At 39.9% G+C, this 18936-nt stretch overlaps 1 protein-coding gene across 1 annotated transcript; it reads left to right on the forward strand.

Moving 5' to 3' along the window:
* The first annotated feature begins 271 nt into the window (after positions 1-271).
* Positions 272-1420, forward strand: LOC143636130 (uncharacterized). The gene is made up of 2 exons (XM_077103804.1): positions 272-741; positions 880-1420. The coding sequence occupies exons 1-2, from the start codon at positions 272-274 to the stop codon at positions 1418-1420; spliced, it is 1011 nt and encodes a 336-aa protein (XP_076959919.1).
* The last annotated feature ends 17516 nt before the right edge of the window (positions 1421-18936 follow it).

The raw sequence follows: 18936 nt of genomic DNA on the forward strand, positions 1-18936 counted from the left end.
CATACAAGGGTTATCACCTGATCCGCATGGCGGCAGGTGATGAAGACAAAACGGCGTTCCGCACTGATCAAGGCACATTTTGTTACAAGATGATGCCCTTTGGTCTAAAAAATGCGGGTGCCACATATCAGCGTTTGATGGAAGAAGCCTTTAAGGATCAAATCGGGCGTAATATGAAGGTATATGTGGAAGATTTAGTGATCAAGAGTATAGAGGAAGATCATATGTTCGAGACATAGAAGAAACATTTGATACTGTGAGGAAGATCAACATGAAGCTAAATCCAAGCAAATGCTCCTTTGGCATGGAGGAAAGGAAGTTCTTAGGTGTGATAGTCACGGATGCAGGTTTCAAAGCAAACCTAGACAAGGTTCAGGCGATCGCCCATATGCCCTCACCTTCTTCCCTCAAAGAGGTACAAACACTAAACGGCGGGTTGGTAGCATTGAACAGATTCTTGGCTAACCATGCGGCTAAGTCTTTCCCCTTCGTTTCAACTTTAAGAAATTGTTTAAAGAAGGCACAGTTCAAATGGACTGCAGAAGTAGAGAAAGCGTTTGTGGAAGTTAAAAACCACTTAATGCATTTGCCTACCTTAACATCACCACAAGCAGGAGAACCATTGACACTGTATTTGTCGGCGTCTGATATTGCAATTGGGGCTGTACTGTTGATGGACAGAAAAAATGTTCAAACTCTGATTTACTATGTCAGCAGAGCATTAACAGGCCCAGAAACCAGGTATTCAATGCTTGAGAAGTTGGTTTTAGCATTAGTTTATGTGGCAAGACGCCTCCGCGTATATTTTCAGGGACATCCGATCAATGTGTTGATGAGATAAAAATTGAAGAATGTACTGAGTAAACCTGAATTATCCAGGAGATTGGAAAAATGGGCCATAGAATTGGGGGTACATTCATTTGATTACATACCTTGTCCCACGATTAAAGGCCAAGTACTAGCAGATTTCGTCACAAAAGTTCCGCAGAACAAAGAACAAGAATGCCTGGTTGAACAACAAATCCCAACACCTACTGAACGTGATCAAGTTTGGTCATTGTTCACGGATGGGGCTTCAAGTGGTGAAGGTTCGGGTGCAGGCCTTAGATTGGTAAACCCAGAGGGCCATGAATTTATTTATGCCATAAAATTGGACTTCAAAATTACCAACAATGAGGCAGAGTATGAAGCTTTCTTGGCGGGTCTGCGGATAGCCAAAAAACTTGGGGTTAAACACTTGGAAGCTCGTGTAGATTCAATGCTGATAGCTGGGCAGATCAATGGGACATATGAAGCAAGAAATGATGTGATGGCTTCATACTTATCACAAGCAAAAAACTTGATTCTTCAGTTTCATCCTGTAAAGTTATACACATCAAAAGAAGTGAGAACAAGCCAGCGGATGCTCTTAGCAAATTAGCTTCCACGAATTTTAAACACTTTCCAAAAGACATCCGCATCCAAGTCCTGGATTGTCCTTCTGTGCCGCAACATGAGGTTTTGGTCATACAGACAGGAGTTGCATCCTGGATGACGCCGCTTATAGCATACCTAACTTATGGTATACTCCCGGAAGAAAAGGCAGTGGCTCGAAAAATCAGACACAAAGCTTTAAATTACCAAGTACAGGACGGAGTCCGTAACAGGATATGGGATGCAAACTATATAATAAGATAAATTCATGAAGGCATCTGTGGTATCCACGCAGGCCCAAGAATGGTAGTGGCCAAACTCATGAATTCGGGGTACTACTGGCCGGGAATGCATATGGACGCAGTACAAGAAATCCGAAAGTGTGATTCTTGTCAGCGCCATGCCCCTAATACCCTAAGACCGAAAAATGAGTTAGTGCCAGTAACGTCCGCGTGGCCATTCCAGAAGTGGGCGATTGACATCATGGTCCATTCCCAGAAGCCCCTGGACGCGTCAGGTTCTTAGTCGTAGCAATTGATTATTTCACGAAATGGGTATAAACTAAGCCAGTAGCATCCATCACGGCAGCCATCGTTAAAAAGGTTTTATGGGAGTTCATTATCTACCGTTTCGGCCTCCCACAGGAACTGGTGAGTAATAATGGAACTCAGTTCGCTGACGGAGGGCTTCGTGATTGGCTGAAAGAACTCCATATTACCCAAGTGTTTACATCGGTAGCCCATCCGCAGGCTAATGGATAGGTTGAAAGAGCCAATAGAACCATTAAAGATGGAATCAAAGCACGGTTGGGGACCAAACAAAGTGGATGGGTAGACGAATTGCCCCATGTACTTTGGGCTTTCCGCACTCAAAAGAAATCGAGTAACACAGAAACACCGTTAGTTTAAAATACAGCACTGAAGCCATGATCCCAGCCGAGATTGGAGTTCCATGTGCAAGAATAATGTCTATCAAAGATAATGAAAAAGAGCTGTGGATGAACTTGGATCACCTTGAAGAAAGGAGAGAACTAACCCTGATCCGCGAGCATAACTATAAATATCAGTTGCAAAATTATTAAGAATCAGTTGTTCAAAAATGCAATTTTGACGAGGGAGATTTTGTCTTCCGCAATAATGAGGCGTCCGGTCAAGAACCTCTAGGAAAATTAGCCTCAACTTGGGAAGAGCCTTATCGAATAAAAAAAGTATTACCAAAGGGCGCCTACAAGTTAGAAAGGTTGGACGGGACAGAAATCCCTTGAACTTGGAACATCGCTCAATTAAAAAAATGTTACATGTGAGCAATATTATCGTTACTTATATTTCTTTTTCTGCCTGCGTGCCCTGATAGTTAGTGAAAACGACATCTTATGTCATTTGCTTGTAATATAATTAAGCCTGCGTGCCACTTTTATCAAAGTAATCGATTTAAGCTATAATGAGACTTGTGTCCAAGGAAAAACAAACTCCTGGCTTACGTGCCAGAGAGGACCCACGAAGTCCTTAAAATAAAATCTTGGTCTACGTGACAGAGAGGACCCGCGAAGTCCTTAAAATAAAATCTTGGTCTGCGTGCCAGAGAGGACCCGTGTGTTCTTAAGTGAACTCTTGGCCTGCGTACCTGTAACACCCCGCAACCGCAGCGGAAACGTAAACGGGATGCGACAGACACCTCTGATATCAACCACATTGTTTATAAAGAAAACTGAATGCATTAATATACTTCAAAATTACTTTATCTCGTATTTCATTACCGTCTAGGTGATACACACATCATACCATACGATACATAATTATATCTGTCATAATGTATCCTAACATCCCGCACGCAAATCTTACACACATCAAGCACTTAGCACGTAAGCAATCACTTCATCTTAATTGTACCTGAAAAGCATGTGAGAAAACGGGTCAACTACGAATAGTTGGTGAGTTTCACAATTTTAGTAAACCATGATAAATCCATATCATAATATAATATTATCTGGGGCACTGTTAACCCAGTACTGTACTCACTCCGGGGACAATGTTAACCCAGAAACACTTTTAGAAACCCCTGGGGACACTGTTAACCCAGTACTGTACTCACTCCGGGGGCAATGTTAACCCGGAAACACTTCTAGGAACCCCTGGGGACACTGTTAACCCAGTACTGTACTCACTCCGGGGGCAATGTTAACCCGGAAACACTTCCAAAGACATCTGGGGACACTGTTAACGCAGTCCTGTACTCACTCCGTACGATTCCCGTACAATCAAATATTTATAAATACACGCAAATCCATGCGTTCAGTATGTATTTAAACATTTCAATAGTAACATGCTTTCCGCCCCGGGAAAATATTTGAAAACAATTCAGAAAAAGGGGCTCGTGAAACTCACCTTATCACATGCAAGCAGGTAACAACAATCATTATCAGTTAACACGTCCAATCTGTAATATGATCCCTACGATCGTTACTATACACTTATTATTAATATAACTTTAACCAAGTTAACCGGTACATCTGGGGGCACTGTTAACCCAGCACTGTACCCGTTCTGGGGGCAAGGTTAACCCAGAAATACTTCTCCGGACTCAGATTGTGATGTCGTTTAGAGTTCCATGGTCACAGCTACTATTAGTCGTTTTTTTCTCGTTTTGCGTGTCTAGCACGGTTATCCGTTTTTTTATGTTTCAAAAATGAGTTTGGTCACACACGACCCGAAAATAGTGGTTGTCTGATAATTTAATTAAAGATGTGAAATTATAGCTCGGTTTAGACGTCCCGATTGGCCGCGGGACCCGTTTCCGTCTTTGGCGTACCGGAAACTGTTAAAATAGGTTAAAATTACTCAAATCATCCGAATTATTTTCGGATGATTTATTTTTACTTGTTTAACTCATTTATATGAAAATAGTTCATTTTTAGGGTTTTTATACACCAGTCAGCTCGCTTAAGCGAACTTCACCGGTTTACGCGTTTTAACTTTAAAAGTTTGATAATTAGCACGATTAATTATCCGTTTACTCTCGGATCTTGAAATTTTGCACAAATCACTTTTTAACAGTGGGGAATTTTATAAAAATATTTCCAGAATTAATTCTTATATTTAAAATTTATTTATCTATTTTTAAACACCATTTAAACACTAAATATGTCGTAAATACCAAACTATCTTAGAAAAATCCCAAATTTTTCCTGGATGTCCCCTGCCATCCACATAGTCCCTTGTAATTTTTCCAGAACCAAAATCTTATTTTACATGCCCTTTTTACTAAAACCGAGCTAGAAATCCCTAGAACTCGTTTAACCGAAAAGCCTACTTAGACTTCTCCAACGGACCTCAAATTTTGTGTGTGACTTATACATGATATTAAAAGCTTATCCGCAATTTTCCAGAATTTTTCATGATATTTAACTATTTTTCACCATTTTTGGCCAAAACCGAGCATTAAATTCACCAAATATTCATCCTTTATCCAAAAATTACCAAACATTCACAGAACTCATATTTTCATGTGTTTAACACCTCTGTCAAATTTCATGACCTAACTCTAAAGCATCAACAATCTGGCCAAATTTCCCAAAACCGAACATAACCAAATATACCTTTCGTTTTCCGCCACTACAAGCTACAAACTCATCTTTCCGCCTTATCTACCACTAAATACAGAGCCTACAAACAACATACCACAATACCAAGCAAGTTACACTCACGATCAAGCCATTTCTTTCATGGTTACGGTTATGATACTAAAACAAAGATTTAACCGTAAAAATTCGTTTTTGATTCGTTTAACTCCTTTCTTGGACCAAGATCCCTTGTATAACCCGTATACATCACTTGATCGTGCAAGAATCGGTTCCATCTCGGGTTTTCACCCTTTTTCACTTGGAAACCTCATTTTCTTGAAAGAAAACTCAAGAAACGAACATAAACACGTACATACACGATCTTTACCTTGGTTTTTCTTGCTAGGGTCTCGGGTTTTGGTTCAAGAACTTGAGAGAATTGGTGGTTTGTTGGATTATGTTTGTAAAAAAAGAAAATGAAATGAAGTGTGGGGAGAGGTGGTCCGATCGGACCTTTGGAGGGTGGGGTGGGGACCCACATCTTCATTTGTGGCCACATATTCGGATACTCGTAATCCGGATAATGTTTTGGATAATCTGGTTCAGTTCGTTTTTCGGTTAAACGTTTAATTCGGCTTAAAACGAGGCTAAAACGGTCGTTTTTCGGCTTAAAAATAAAATTTATATAAAACCGATTTAAAAACTTAAACCATGACATTTATTAACTTAAAACATCATAGTATTAATAATTGTGCATCATTTTCGGCTTGATCGATCGTCTCTTGCTCGGTTTGGTAATAAAGGTTTCGTTTAACGTACCGACGTACCATTAAATCGAAATCCTTTTTCTGCGCTTTAATCCACTTATCCCGAAGCTTTAATACTTCGTAACATCACTAAATATCATATATCTCGTCTATAATTGAACCCTCGATTCATTCGGGTTTCAATAACTATCGATCGTTTGATCGCATATTCAATACGGCGAATTATATATTCACGTACAATCAATACAATGAACCATGTATTCTTGTATAATTACCATGGTAACTCATGTACCCGACATTACATATGACGTAACTAACGTCTACCGGTTAGGGTATACCTGGTTTCGTCGGAATCGTTACAGTACCAGAGTGGACCCGCGTGTAACGATTCCGGCAACTCCAGGTATACCCTAGCCGGAATATACTATTTACGTGTTATTTAATATTGATTATATGAGTTATAGCACATTGATACGAATATATATGGTTCACAGTATGAATCATACTCAACTATATAGTGAATCGTATTGGAATTACAATTAATCAATGATCGGTTATTGAAACCCGAACGAATCGGGAATTACATTATAGACGAAGTATATAATGTTTAGTGATGTTTACGAAGTATTAATGCTTCGGGATAGGTGAATTATAGCACAGAAAAAGGATTTCGATTTAATGGTACGTCGGTACGCTAAACGAAACCTTTAACACCAAACCAACCAAGAGACGATCAATCAAGCCGTAAAAGATGCGTAACTATTAATAAAATGAGGTTTTAATGTCATGGGTTAAGTTTTTAAAGTTTTTAAATCAGTTTCATGTAAATTTTGTTTTAACCCGAAAAACGACCATTTTATGCTCGTTTTAAGCCGAATTACGAGTTTAAACGAGAAACGAACTGAACCAGATTATCCACAACATTATCCGGATTGTGTAATCCAAATGTGTGGACAATATTTGAGATGTGGGCCCCCCCACACACCACACAAAGGGCCGGCCACCCCCCCCCCCACCCCATTTACACATTTCATTTTTTCTTTTTACTTCACAAAATCTCACAACTCTCTCAAAACTCTCCCAATTTTCCAAGTATTCATCAAATCCATCCTCTCTAATCAAGAACACAAGGTATAAACATGTTATAATACATGATCTTTGGTGTTGATTTCTTTATTTTTAGTTGTTTTGCAAGAACAAGAGGTTCCAAGTGAAATATGGGTGAAAACCCGAGATGGAACCGGTTCTCGTGTGATCAAGGGATGTATACAAGTTATACAAAGGATCTTGATCCAAGTAATTAGTTAAAAGTGTTTAGAATGAATTTTTACGGTCAAAATCGTTGTTTTGATGTTTTAACCGACACTAGGAAAGAAATGGCTTGATTGTGGGTATAGTTTGCTTGGTGTGGTGTTGATGTGCTTGTAAGTGTTGTATCTAGCGCCTAGCAAAGGCTAGAAACCGAGATCCTTGCGATCTAAAGCTAGAAAACACAAAATAGTTCGGTTTTCGTGTGTTATGAAAAAATGGACAGATTTACGTGTGCTTAGAGTCGGGTCACGAAATTTCACAGAGATGATCTACACATGAAAATATGAGATCTGTGAATTTTTGGTAATTTTTGGATAAAAGATGAATATTTGGTGAATTTAATGCTCGGTTTTGGCCAAAAATAGTGAAAAATAGCAAAACATGATGAAAAATTCTGGAAAATTTAAGATAAGTTTTTTATAACATATAAAAGTCACCCACAAAATTTGAGCTCAGTTGGAAAAGCCTAAGTAGGCTTTTCGGTGAAAAGAGTTCTAGGGCTTTCTAGCTCGGTTTTGGGTGAAAATGGCTTGAAAAATAAGTTTTAAATTCTGGAAAATTCCAGGAGGTTATGAGGATGATAAAGATCGTCTCAGAAAAATTTGGGATTTTTCTAAAGTGTTTTGGTATTTTTCATATATTTAGTGTTTTAACAAGATTTAAAAATAGATAAATAAATGTAAATGTAGGAAAATAAATCTGGGAAAATTCCAGAAAGTTATGAGGATGATAAAGATCATCCCAGAAAAATTTGGGATTTTTCTAAAGTGTTTTGGTATTTTTGATATATTTAGTGTTTTAACAAGATTTAAAAATAGATAAATAAATGTAAATGTAGGAAAATAAATCTGGGAAAATTCCAGAAAGTTATGAGGATGATAAAGATCATCCCAGAAAAATTTGGGAATTTTCTAAAGTGTTTTGGTATTTTTGATATATTTAGTATTTTAATAAGATTTAAAAATGGATAAATAAATATAAATGTAGGAAAATAAATCTGGGAAAATTCCAGAAAGTTATGAGGATGATAAAGATCATCCCAGAAAAATTTGGGAATTTTCTAAAGTGTTTTGGTATTTTTGATATATTTAGTATTTTAATAAGATTTAAAAATAGATAAATAAATATAAATATAAGAAAATAAATCTGGAAAATTTTTACAAAATCCCTTTCTGTCAAATTAAGTTTTGTGCAAAATTTCAAGACCCGAGACTAATCGGGTAATTATTTGTGCTAAAAAGAACATAAAAACAAGTTTTTAAAGCTTAAAACGTGTAAACCGGCAAAGTTCGCATAAGCGAGCTGACTGGTACATGAAAACTCTAAAAATAGACTATTTCATAAATCTAAGTAAATTAAGTAAAAATAAATCATCCGAAAATAATTCGGATGATTTGGGTAATTTCACCCGATTTTACCGTTTTCGGCACCGAAATACCGGAAATGGGCCCCACGGCCAAACGGGGTGTCAAACCGAGCTATAATTTCATCACCTTAACTAAATTGACTGTCAAACTCTAAGCAATGTCAATCTGAGTCCTTAGAAGTGTCACGGGGTTAACATTGTCCCCGAATCGAGTACAGTACTGGGTTAACAATGTTCCCAGATGTACCGATTGATACGTATTTAAGTTATGGGAATTATATAGTAACGACTAGATATTATATTACAGATCCAGGCACGTAGCTGTTCCTTATATTACTCACCGACTCACAACAAGGTGAGTTTTCACGAGCCCCTTTTAATGAATTGTTTTAATTATATTTTCCCGGGGCGGAAAACATGTCTTATTTAAAGTATTTAAGTACATACCGATCGTATGGAAATACTTGTACATTTATATATATATGGACTGATGCATAGAATATATAAAATGTTTATAATGTGTTATTGTTCTGGGGTAACATAGTTCCCAGGGGTTGTTATTATTCTGGGGTAACATAGTTCCCAGGGGTTGTTATTGTTCTGGGGTAACATAGTTTCCAGGGGTTATTATTATTCTGGGGTAACATAGTTCCCAGGGGTTGTTATTGTTCTGGGGTAACATAGTTCCCAGGGGTTATTATTGCTCTGGGGTAACATAGTTCCCAGGGGTTATTGTTGTTCTGGGGTAACATAGTTCCCAGGGGTTATTATTATTCTGGGGTAACATAGTTCCCAGGGGTTGTTATTGTTCTGGGGTAACATAGTTCCCAGGGGTTATTATTGTTCTGGGGTAACATAGTTCCCAGAAAGTTATTGGAAATGTTCTGGGGTAACATAGTTCCCAGCATGATTATATTGTTAATAAATGATTATTAAAATGATTTGTCAGTGTTTATTTAAATTAGTGAAACTCACCAACTATTCGTAGTTGACCCGTTTTCTTTACATGTTTTCTAGGTATGCCCAAGTTGGATTGATTGATGTGTGCTTAACTATCTGTGCTACCTGTTGGAAGCTTGCTGCTCTTTGTTTTGTAATGAATTTATTAATGTCTTATCGGTAAAATATGTGTGTAACACCTAGACAGTAATGAAACTCGCAACAATGTAATATGTTATAAATTAATGTAGTGATATTTTCTTTATAAGCAATGCTGTTGATATCAGATGTGTCTGTTGCATCCCGTGTACGTTTCCGCTGCGGTTACGGGGTGTTACAGAACTTGGTATCAGAGCCATTGGTTATAAAGAATTAGGATGTCTGAAAAAGATACCTAAAATATAACCAGTAGCTCAAGTATTATAGGGTCTGAATATCAACTAATAATATATTGTGACGAGATCGGGATGAACTTGGATGGACAAGTGGGTTATTATGGTCCGGAACATAATAACAGACTTGTCTGCACGAGGAAATTCAGGGGAAGTCACGGGGGACTTAAATAGGTAAAATTGGCAACATATGTGTAAATATATGATAATATTATTATGTGGTAAAGTTGTATAAATAAGTATGTGTTAATTTAATTATGAATTACACTACGAAAAGGACTATATGTTTGTTAACTTGTGTGCAGGTATAATGGCAAGAACACCTAGTGTGTCGACGGAAGAGGACCCGGAAGAGGCTAGTTCCGGGGCCTCTGGAAGCCCAAGTGTAGCACCCAGCTCCGAGCCTTCGGAGGCTAGTCATAGTACTTCTAGACAGACCACCCCAGCTAGGAGTGCTAGTGTACCCTCCCCTGCTAGGGTTACCAGGTCTCCTACCCCGCCCGCACCACAGACCACCCCGATTCCCCCCAGACACGGTCCCCGCCTCACGGCGCGGATCAGTGCCCCGTATGTTCCGCCCACTGTTACCCCACCCAGATCCACATACCACCGGGGCGAGTCTTCCCGCCCCCAACCCGAGCCTGCAACCCTACCTGTGTGGGGTCTGCCAAGGCAGGAGCGGGACTTGGCGGCTTGGCTACGTGTTCTCACCGAGCAGGTGAACGAGCACTCTGCCGCCCTGGTCGTGGGGGTACAGAGGCGGGCGTACCTCGGGGACAGCATACTGGACCACCAGTATGCTATTAACCAGTTAAAAAGGGAGTGCTCATACTCCCACTGGTTGATCGACCAGATGGAAACCCGAATGCGGGTTATGATGGCGGTGCTGGTGGTGCTGGTGGCGGTGTTGGTGGGGTTGGTCAACCACCATGTGTAGACGTGTTGGATGGTAGAATCTTGAACCGCTTTTTGATACTCCGTGTAAGTAGTTAGTGGTGATACTAACACGGAGTGAATCTTGTTTAGTTATAGTACAACCACTGGCCCATAAGGGGTCTCTTGTAGGGCATATCATTATCGATACTTTTGGGTATCATTCAAGCACTGACCCATTGCGGGTTATGTCGAGGATGATACCAACATAGGCCCTTTGTATTAAAACGTAGTTATGTAATGTTGACTGGAAGTATGTAAATTGATGTTTGTGTAATATGAATCAATGTTTACTAATGAATGAAGTATGTATTGTGTTTTATATTTTGAGATGGTATTGATTATATATATTTCTTTGATGATTGTGTAGAATGGCACCGAAACGATCAACGAAAGTATCGGAAGTAGATGTGAGCCGTTTGATTGCTCAACAGTTGGAGGCGGCGATACCGGATATAGTATCGCGCATCGCCGCCAGCATTAATAATTCGTCTAATCCAACCCCTCCGAGCAATCAAACGCCCATAAATAATGGCGGGGAACATAATGCTAATCCTCCACCTACCGATAACACTATGCCGAGTACTGACGCACCGCCTACGGTGGTCGCTACCGACAGTAATGGCCCTATCCCTACTGTAGAGACCAACCGCACTGGACCATCCAGGGGTTGTTCAATCAAGGATTTCATGTTATGCAAGCCTTTAGAATTTAACGGGTCGGAAGGACCGAATGGGTTAGTGAAATGGTTAGAGAAAATAGAATCAGTGGTAAATATCAGCAACTGTCCCGAGGATTGTGTCGTTAAGTACGCCACCTGTACGTTCACAGACCATGCCTTGACATGGTGGAACACCATAGTACAGACTCGAGGTCAGGCGGCGACAAACCGCATGACCTGGGCAGAGCTTAAGGATCTTGTTTTGAAACATTTCTGCCCAAAGAATGAATTGCAGAAACTGGAACATGAGTTGTGGAACCTAGAGATGCATGGGGCGGACCACTTGGGATATACCAACCGGTTTAATGAACTGTCACGATTAGTGCCGTGGTTGGTCACCCCAGAGTCAAAAAGGGTGGAACGTTATATTTGGGGACTTACTCCAGTAGTGAGGAGCATAGTTAACGCGGGAGGGCACCAGACGTATGAGGGTGCAGTGACACAGACTGGTATTGTCACGTATGATTTCTTGAGGAGCGGATCGATAAAGGCGACGGGAGAGTCGGCTGGGGGAAAGCGAGGTACGTATGACAATAGGATCCGAGAGAAGCAGCAAAACAAACGAGCTAGGCCCGCTGCCCAGAGCTATGCCATGACTAGTTCGGGCGGAAGGCAAGAACCGCAGAGGGGAACGTTTCCTAAATGCGGGAAATGTGGTTACCACCATAGTGGTGTGTGCAAGGAGGTGGTGTGCCACCGGTGTGGCAGGGTTGGACACTACGCACCAAATTGTAAGACAAATCTGAACAACCTGAACCGTCAACCGCAACCTATTCGTGCGCAACCATTTAGAACTCAACCAGCCCGACAGCAGAACCCGCAAGGAAACCAGATGGTGACCACTAGCCGTGCTTGCTACGAATGCGGCAGCACGGATCACTTCAAAAGGAACTGCCCGAAACTGAATCAGGGAGGAAACGGGAGACAACTCGCGGGTCAGCCATCGGCTTCCAATCCGGCGCGAGGCCGAGCATTTGTGATGGGAGCGAACGAGGCACGCCAGGACCCCAGCGTAGTGACAGGTACCTTCCTCGTCTCTGATCATTACGCTTCTGTATTATTCGATACAGGCGCCGATAGAAGTTTTGTCTCCGTTAGGTTCCTTTCGATAGCAAACCTTCCTATTGGTGAAACCATAGAACCCTACACCGTAGAGGTCGCTAACGGTAAAACCATGATAGTCAATCGGATTGTTCGGAATTGCCCTTTTATTTTGAGCGAACAATCCTTCCTGATTGACTTGTTACCGGTAGAATTGGGTAGTTTTGACGTGATAGTGGGAATGGATTGGTTGGCTCGTAATAGGGTAGAAATAAACTGTGAAAAGAAAACCGTCAAGATCCGGGTGTCGGATGACGAGGAGGTATTAGTGCAGGGAGAAAAGTCCGGCACCATGATACCATTTATATCCCACCTCAAGGTGTTGAAATATATACGTCAGGGATGTGTGGCGTATCTAGCGAGCCTGACGGCCGCTGATTCTGAGGAAAAACGGGTGGACGATATTCCCGTGGTACGCGAATTTCCACAAGTTTTTCCAGAGGAACTTCCTGGATTACCGCCAACCCGACAAGTCGAATTCAGAATCGACTTATTACCTCAAGCTGGCCCTGTTGCTAAGGCCCCTTACAGACTTGCACCGTCCGAGATGCAAGAACTACCCAACCAGTTGCAGGAATTGTTGGATAAGGGATTTATACGTCCCAGTTATTCCCCGTGGGGTGCACCTGTACTATTTGTGAAAAAGAAGGACGGAAGCCTTCGAATGTGCATTGACTACAGGGAATTGAACAAATTAACCATCAAAAATAGATATCCTCTTCCCCGAATCGATGATTTGTTCGACCAACTACAAGGTGCGAGCTATTTCTCAAAAATTGATCTTAGATCGGGATACCACCAAGTTAGAATTCAAGAGGAGGATATCCCAAAAACCGCGTTCCGGACTCGCTACGGCCACTACGAATTTTTAGTTATGCCTTTTGGGCTAACAAATGCGCCAGCAGTGTTCATGGATCTCATGAACCGAGTCTGTAAACCCTATCTTGACAAGTTCGTCATTGTATTTATTGACGATATTTTGATATACTCGAAGAGTAAAGAGGAGCACGAGCAACACTTAAAGTTAGTTTTAGAGCTCCTGGATCAGGAGAAGTTATATGCAAAATTCTCCAAGTGTAACTTCTGGTTACAAGAGGTGCAATTCCTCGGTCATGTTATAAACCACAAAGGAATACACGTTGATCCGAGTAAGGTTGAAGCTATTAAGAATTGGCAAGCGCCTAAATCTCCGAAAGAAATCCGCCAATTCTTAGGCTTAGCTGGATACTATCGTCGATTTATAGAGAACTTTTCCAGCATCGCCCAACCTTTAACCCTCCTGACTCAAAAGGATCGGAAATATGAATGGGGTGAAGAGCAGGAAACGGCGTTTCAAACGCTAAAACAAAGATTGTGCCAAGCGCCAATCTTAAGTCTCCCCGACGGAGACGATGGATTTGTTGTATATTGTGACGCATCCCGTAAAGGGTTAGGGTGCGTGTTAATGCAAAATAAAAAGGTCATAGCCTATGCGTCTCGACAGTTAAAAGTTCATGAGAAAAACTACACTACTCATGACTTGGAACTGGGAGCAGTCATCTTTGCACTTAAAATCTGGAGACACTATCTCTACGGTACAAAGTGCACCATATTCACTGATCATAAAAGTTTGCAACACATATTCGATCAGAAAGAACTGAATATGAGGCAACGAAGATGGGTCGAGTTGCTGAGTGACTATGACTGTGACATACGATATCACCCCGGCAAGGCTAACGTTGTAGCCGATGCCTTGAGTAGAAAGGATCGAGTCAAGCCACTACGTGTGCGAGCGTTGGGGATGATAGTCCAGTCGAACCTTTCAGATTTAATTCGAGTCGCTCAACGCGAGGCGTTGAAAGAGGGCCAATTGGTTAAAGAAGGACTTTACGGGAATGAGAAGAATTTCGAACAGCGTGTGGACGAAATTCTTTATTTCAAAAATCGGATTTGGATCCCGACCCTCCATGACCTTCGTGATTTAATCATGGACGAAGCTCATAAATCGAAATATTCCATACATCCGGGATCAGATAAAATGTACAAGGATGTGAAAGAATTTTACTGGTGGCCAGGGATGAAAAAGGATATAGCCACATACGTCGGCAAGTGTACGACGTGTGCGAGAGTTAAGGCGGAGCACCAGAAACCTTCGGGAATGTTGCAACAGCCGGAAATTCCCGAATGGAAGTGGGAGCAGATCACAATGGATTTTGTGACACATCTCCCCAAGACACCCCGAGGTCATGATGCGATTTGGGTAATCGTGGATCGATTAACCAAATCGGCACATTTTATTCCAATTAGGAATAATTATAACACTGAGAGACTTGCGCAAATTTATATAAATGAAATAGTGTCTCGTCATGGCATCCCCATCTCGATCATCTCCGATAGGGATAGCCATTTCACCTCCAAACTTTGGCAAGCTGTCCAAGAAGCATTGGGAACACGTATTGACCTAAGCACAGCTTACCACCCTCAGACCGATGGTCAGTCTGAGAGGACTATTCAAACTTTGGAGGATTTGCTTCGTGCCTGTGTACTGGACTTTAAGGGAAATTGGGATCAACATCTCCCGCTCGTTGAATTTTCCTATAATAACAGTTATCACAGCAGTATAAAGGCAGCACCTTATGAAGCATTGTATGGGCGGAAGTGCCGATCACCACTTTGCTGGTCTGAAGTGGGTGACCCGCAGGTCATTAGATCGGATCTGGTCCAGGAGACGACCAGCAAGATTCTTGAAATTAAGAACAACCTAAAAGCCGCGCGGGACCGGCAGAAGAGTTATGCCGATACCCGTCGAAAACCGTTGTCATTTGAGAAGGGTGAAAAAGTATATTTGAAAGTATCACCCTGGAAAGGAGTGGTCAGGTTTGGAAAGGCGGGGAAGTTGGCCCCTAGATATATTGGACCATTCATTATTACTGCAAAGATCGGTCCGGTAGCTTACCGACTAGAACTGCCTGAGGAACTAAGTGCAGTTCATAACGTGTTTCATGTGTCGAATTTGAAAAGATGTCTGGCGGATGAGACATCGGTGTTACCCTTAGAGGGTGTTCAAATAAGTGATAGGCTCAACTTCGTAGAGGAGCCCATCGAAATAGTGGACGGTAAGACCAAGCAGCTTAGACACAATAAGATCTCGTTGGTCAAAGTTAGATGGAATTCGCAACGAGGCCCAGAGTTTACTTGGGAACGAAAGGATGAATTTCGGAAGAAATACCCCCACCTATTTCCTCAAAAGGAAGTAGTTGACGCATAAAATTTCGAGGACGAAATTTTTATAACGGGGGGAGAATGTAACGATTCCGGCAACTCCAGGTATACCCTAGCCGGAATATACTATTTACGTGTTATTTAATATTGATTATATGAGTTATAGCACATTGATACGAATATATATGGTTCACAGTATGAATCATACTCAACTATATAGTGAATCGTATTGGAATTACAATTAATCAATGATCGGTTATTGAAACCCGAACGAATCGGGAATTACATTATAGACGAAGTATATAATGTTTAGTGATGTTTACGAAGTATTAATGCTTCGGGATAGGTGAATTATAGCACAGAAAAAGGATTTCGATTTAATGGTACGTCGGTACGCTAAACGAAACCTTTAACACCAAACCAACCAAGAGACGATCAATCAAGCCGTAAAAGATGCGTAACTATTAATAAAATGAGGTTTTAATGTCATGGGTTAAGTTTTTAAAGTTTTTAAATCAGTTTCATGTAAATTTTGTTTTAACCCGAAAAACGACCATTTTATGCTCGTTTTAAGCCGAATTACGAGTTTAAACGAGAAACGAACTGAACCAGATTATCCACAACATTATCCGGATTGTGTAATCCAAATGTGTGGACAATATTTGAGATGTGGGCCCCCCCACACACCACACAAAGGGCCGGCCACCCCCCCCACCCCATTTACACATTTCATTTTTTCTTTTTACTTCACAAAATCTCACAACTCTCTCAAAACTCTCCCAATTTTCCAAGTATTCATCAAATCCATCCTCTCTAATCAAGAACACAAGGTATAAACATGTTATAATACATGATCTTTGGTGTTGATTTCTTTATTTTTAGTTGTTTTGCAAGAACAAGAGGTTCCAAGTGAAATATGGGTGAAAACCCGAGATGGAACCGGTTCTCGTGTGATCAAGGGATGTATACAAGTTATACAAAGGATCTTGATCCAAGTAATTAGTTAAAAGTGTTTAGAATGAATTTTTACGGTCAAAATCGTTGTTTTGATGTTTTAACCGACACTAGGAAAGAAATGGCTTGATTGTGGGTATAGTTTGCTTGGTGTGGTGTTGATGTGCTTGTAAGTGTTGTATCTAGCGCCTAGCAAAGGCTAGAAACCGAGATCCTTGCGATCTAAAGCTAGAAAACACAAAATAGTTCGGTTTTCGTGTGTTATGAAAAAATGGACAGATTTACGTGTGCTTAGAGTCGGGTCACGAAATTTCACAGAGATGATCTACACATGAAAATATGAGATCTGTGAATTTTTGGTAATTTTTGGATAAAAGATGAATATTTGGTGAATTTAATGCTCGGTTTTGGCCAAAAATAGTGAAAAATAGCAAAACATGATGAAAAATTCTGAAAAATTTAAGATAAGTTTTTTATAACATATAAAAGTCACCCACAAAATTTGAGCTCAGTTGGAAAAGCCTAAGTAGGCTTTTCGGTGAAACGAGTTCTAGGGCTTTCTAGCTCGGTTTTGGGTGAAAATGGATTGAAAAATAAGTTTTAAATTCTGGAAAATTCCAGGAGGTTATGAGGATGATAAAGATCATCTCAGAAAAATTTGGGATTTTTCTAAAGTGTTTTGGTATTTTTCATATATTTAGTGTTTTAACAAGATTTAAAAATAGATAAATAAATGTAAATGTAGGAAAATAAATCTGGGAAAATTCCAGAAAGTTATGAGGATGATAAAGATCATCCCAGAAAAATTTGGGATTTTTCTAAAGTGTTTTGGTATTTTTGATATATTTAGTGTTTTAACAAGATTTAAAAATAGATAAATAAATGTAAATGTAGGAAAATAAATCTGGGAAAATTCCAGAAAGTTATGAGGATGATAAAGATCATCCCAGAAAAATTTGGGAATTTTCTAAAGTGTTTTGGTATTTTTGATATATTTAGTATTTTAATAAGATTTAAAAATGGATAAATAAATATAAATGTAGGAAAATAAATCTGGGAAAATTCCAGAAAGTTATGAGGATGATAAAGATCATCCCAGAAAAATTTGGGAATTTTCTAAAGTGTTTTGGTATTTTTGATATATTTAGTATTTTAATAAGATTTAAAAATAGATAAATAAATATAAATATAAGAAAATAAATCTGGAAAATTTTTACAAAATCCCTTTCTGTCAAATTAAGTTTTGTGCAAAATTTCAAGACCCGAGACTAATCGGGTAATTATTTGTGCTAAAAAGAACATAAAAACAAGTTTTTAAAGCTTAAAACGTGTAAACCGGCAAAGTTCGCATAAGCGAGCTGACTGGTACATGAAAACTCTAAAAATAGACTATTTCATAAATCTAAGTAAATTAAGTAAAAATAAATCATCCGAAAATAATTCGGATGATTTGGGTAATTTCACCCGATTTTACCGCTTTCGGCACCGAAATACCGGAAATGGGCCCCACGGCCAAACGGGGTGTCAAACCGAGCTATAATTTCATCACCTTAACTAAATTGACTGTCAAACTCTAAGCAATGTCAATCTGAGTCCTTAGAAGTGTCACGGGGTTAACATTGTCCCCGAATCGAGTACAGTACTGGGTTAACAATGTTCCCAGATGTACCGATTGATACGTATTTAAGTTATGGGAATTATATAGTAACGACTAGATATTATATTACAGATCCAGGCACGTAGCTGTTCCTTATATTACTCACCGACTCACAACAAGGTGAGTTTTCACGAGCCCCTTTTAATGAATTGTTTTAATTATATTTTCCCGGGGCGGAAAACATGTCTTATTTAAAGTATTTAAGTACATACCGATCGTATGGAAATACTTGTACATTTATATATATATGGACTGATGCATAGAATATATAAAATGTTTATAATGTGTTATTGTTCTGTGGTAACATAGTTCCCAGGGGTTATTATTGTTCTGGGGTAACATAGTTCCCAGGTGTTATTATTGTTCTGGGGTAACATAGTTCCCAGGAGTTATTGTTGTTCTGGGTAACATAGTTCCCAGGGGTTATTATTATTCTGGGGTAACATAGTTCCCAGGGGTTGTTATTATTCTGGGGTAACATAGTTCCCAGGGGTTGTTATTGTTCTGGGGTAACATAGTTCCCAGGGGTTATTATTATTCTGGGGTAACATAGTTCCCAGGGGTTGTTATTGTTCTGGGGTAACATAGTTCTCAGGGGTTATTATTGCTCTGGGGTAACATA

This window comes from Bidens hawaiensis, unplaced genomic scaffold (assembly GCF_021521415.1).
Source record: "Bidens hawaiensis isolate Kalapana, Puna unplaced genomic scaffold, B.hawaiensis_p1.1 tig00000566_1, whole genome shotgun sequence".
Taxonomy (NCBI): domain Eukaryota; kingdom Viridiplantae; phylum Streptophyta; class Magnoliopsida; order Asterales; family Asteraceae; genus Bidens; species Bidens hawaiensis.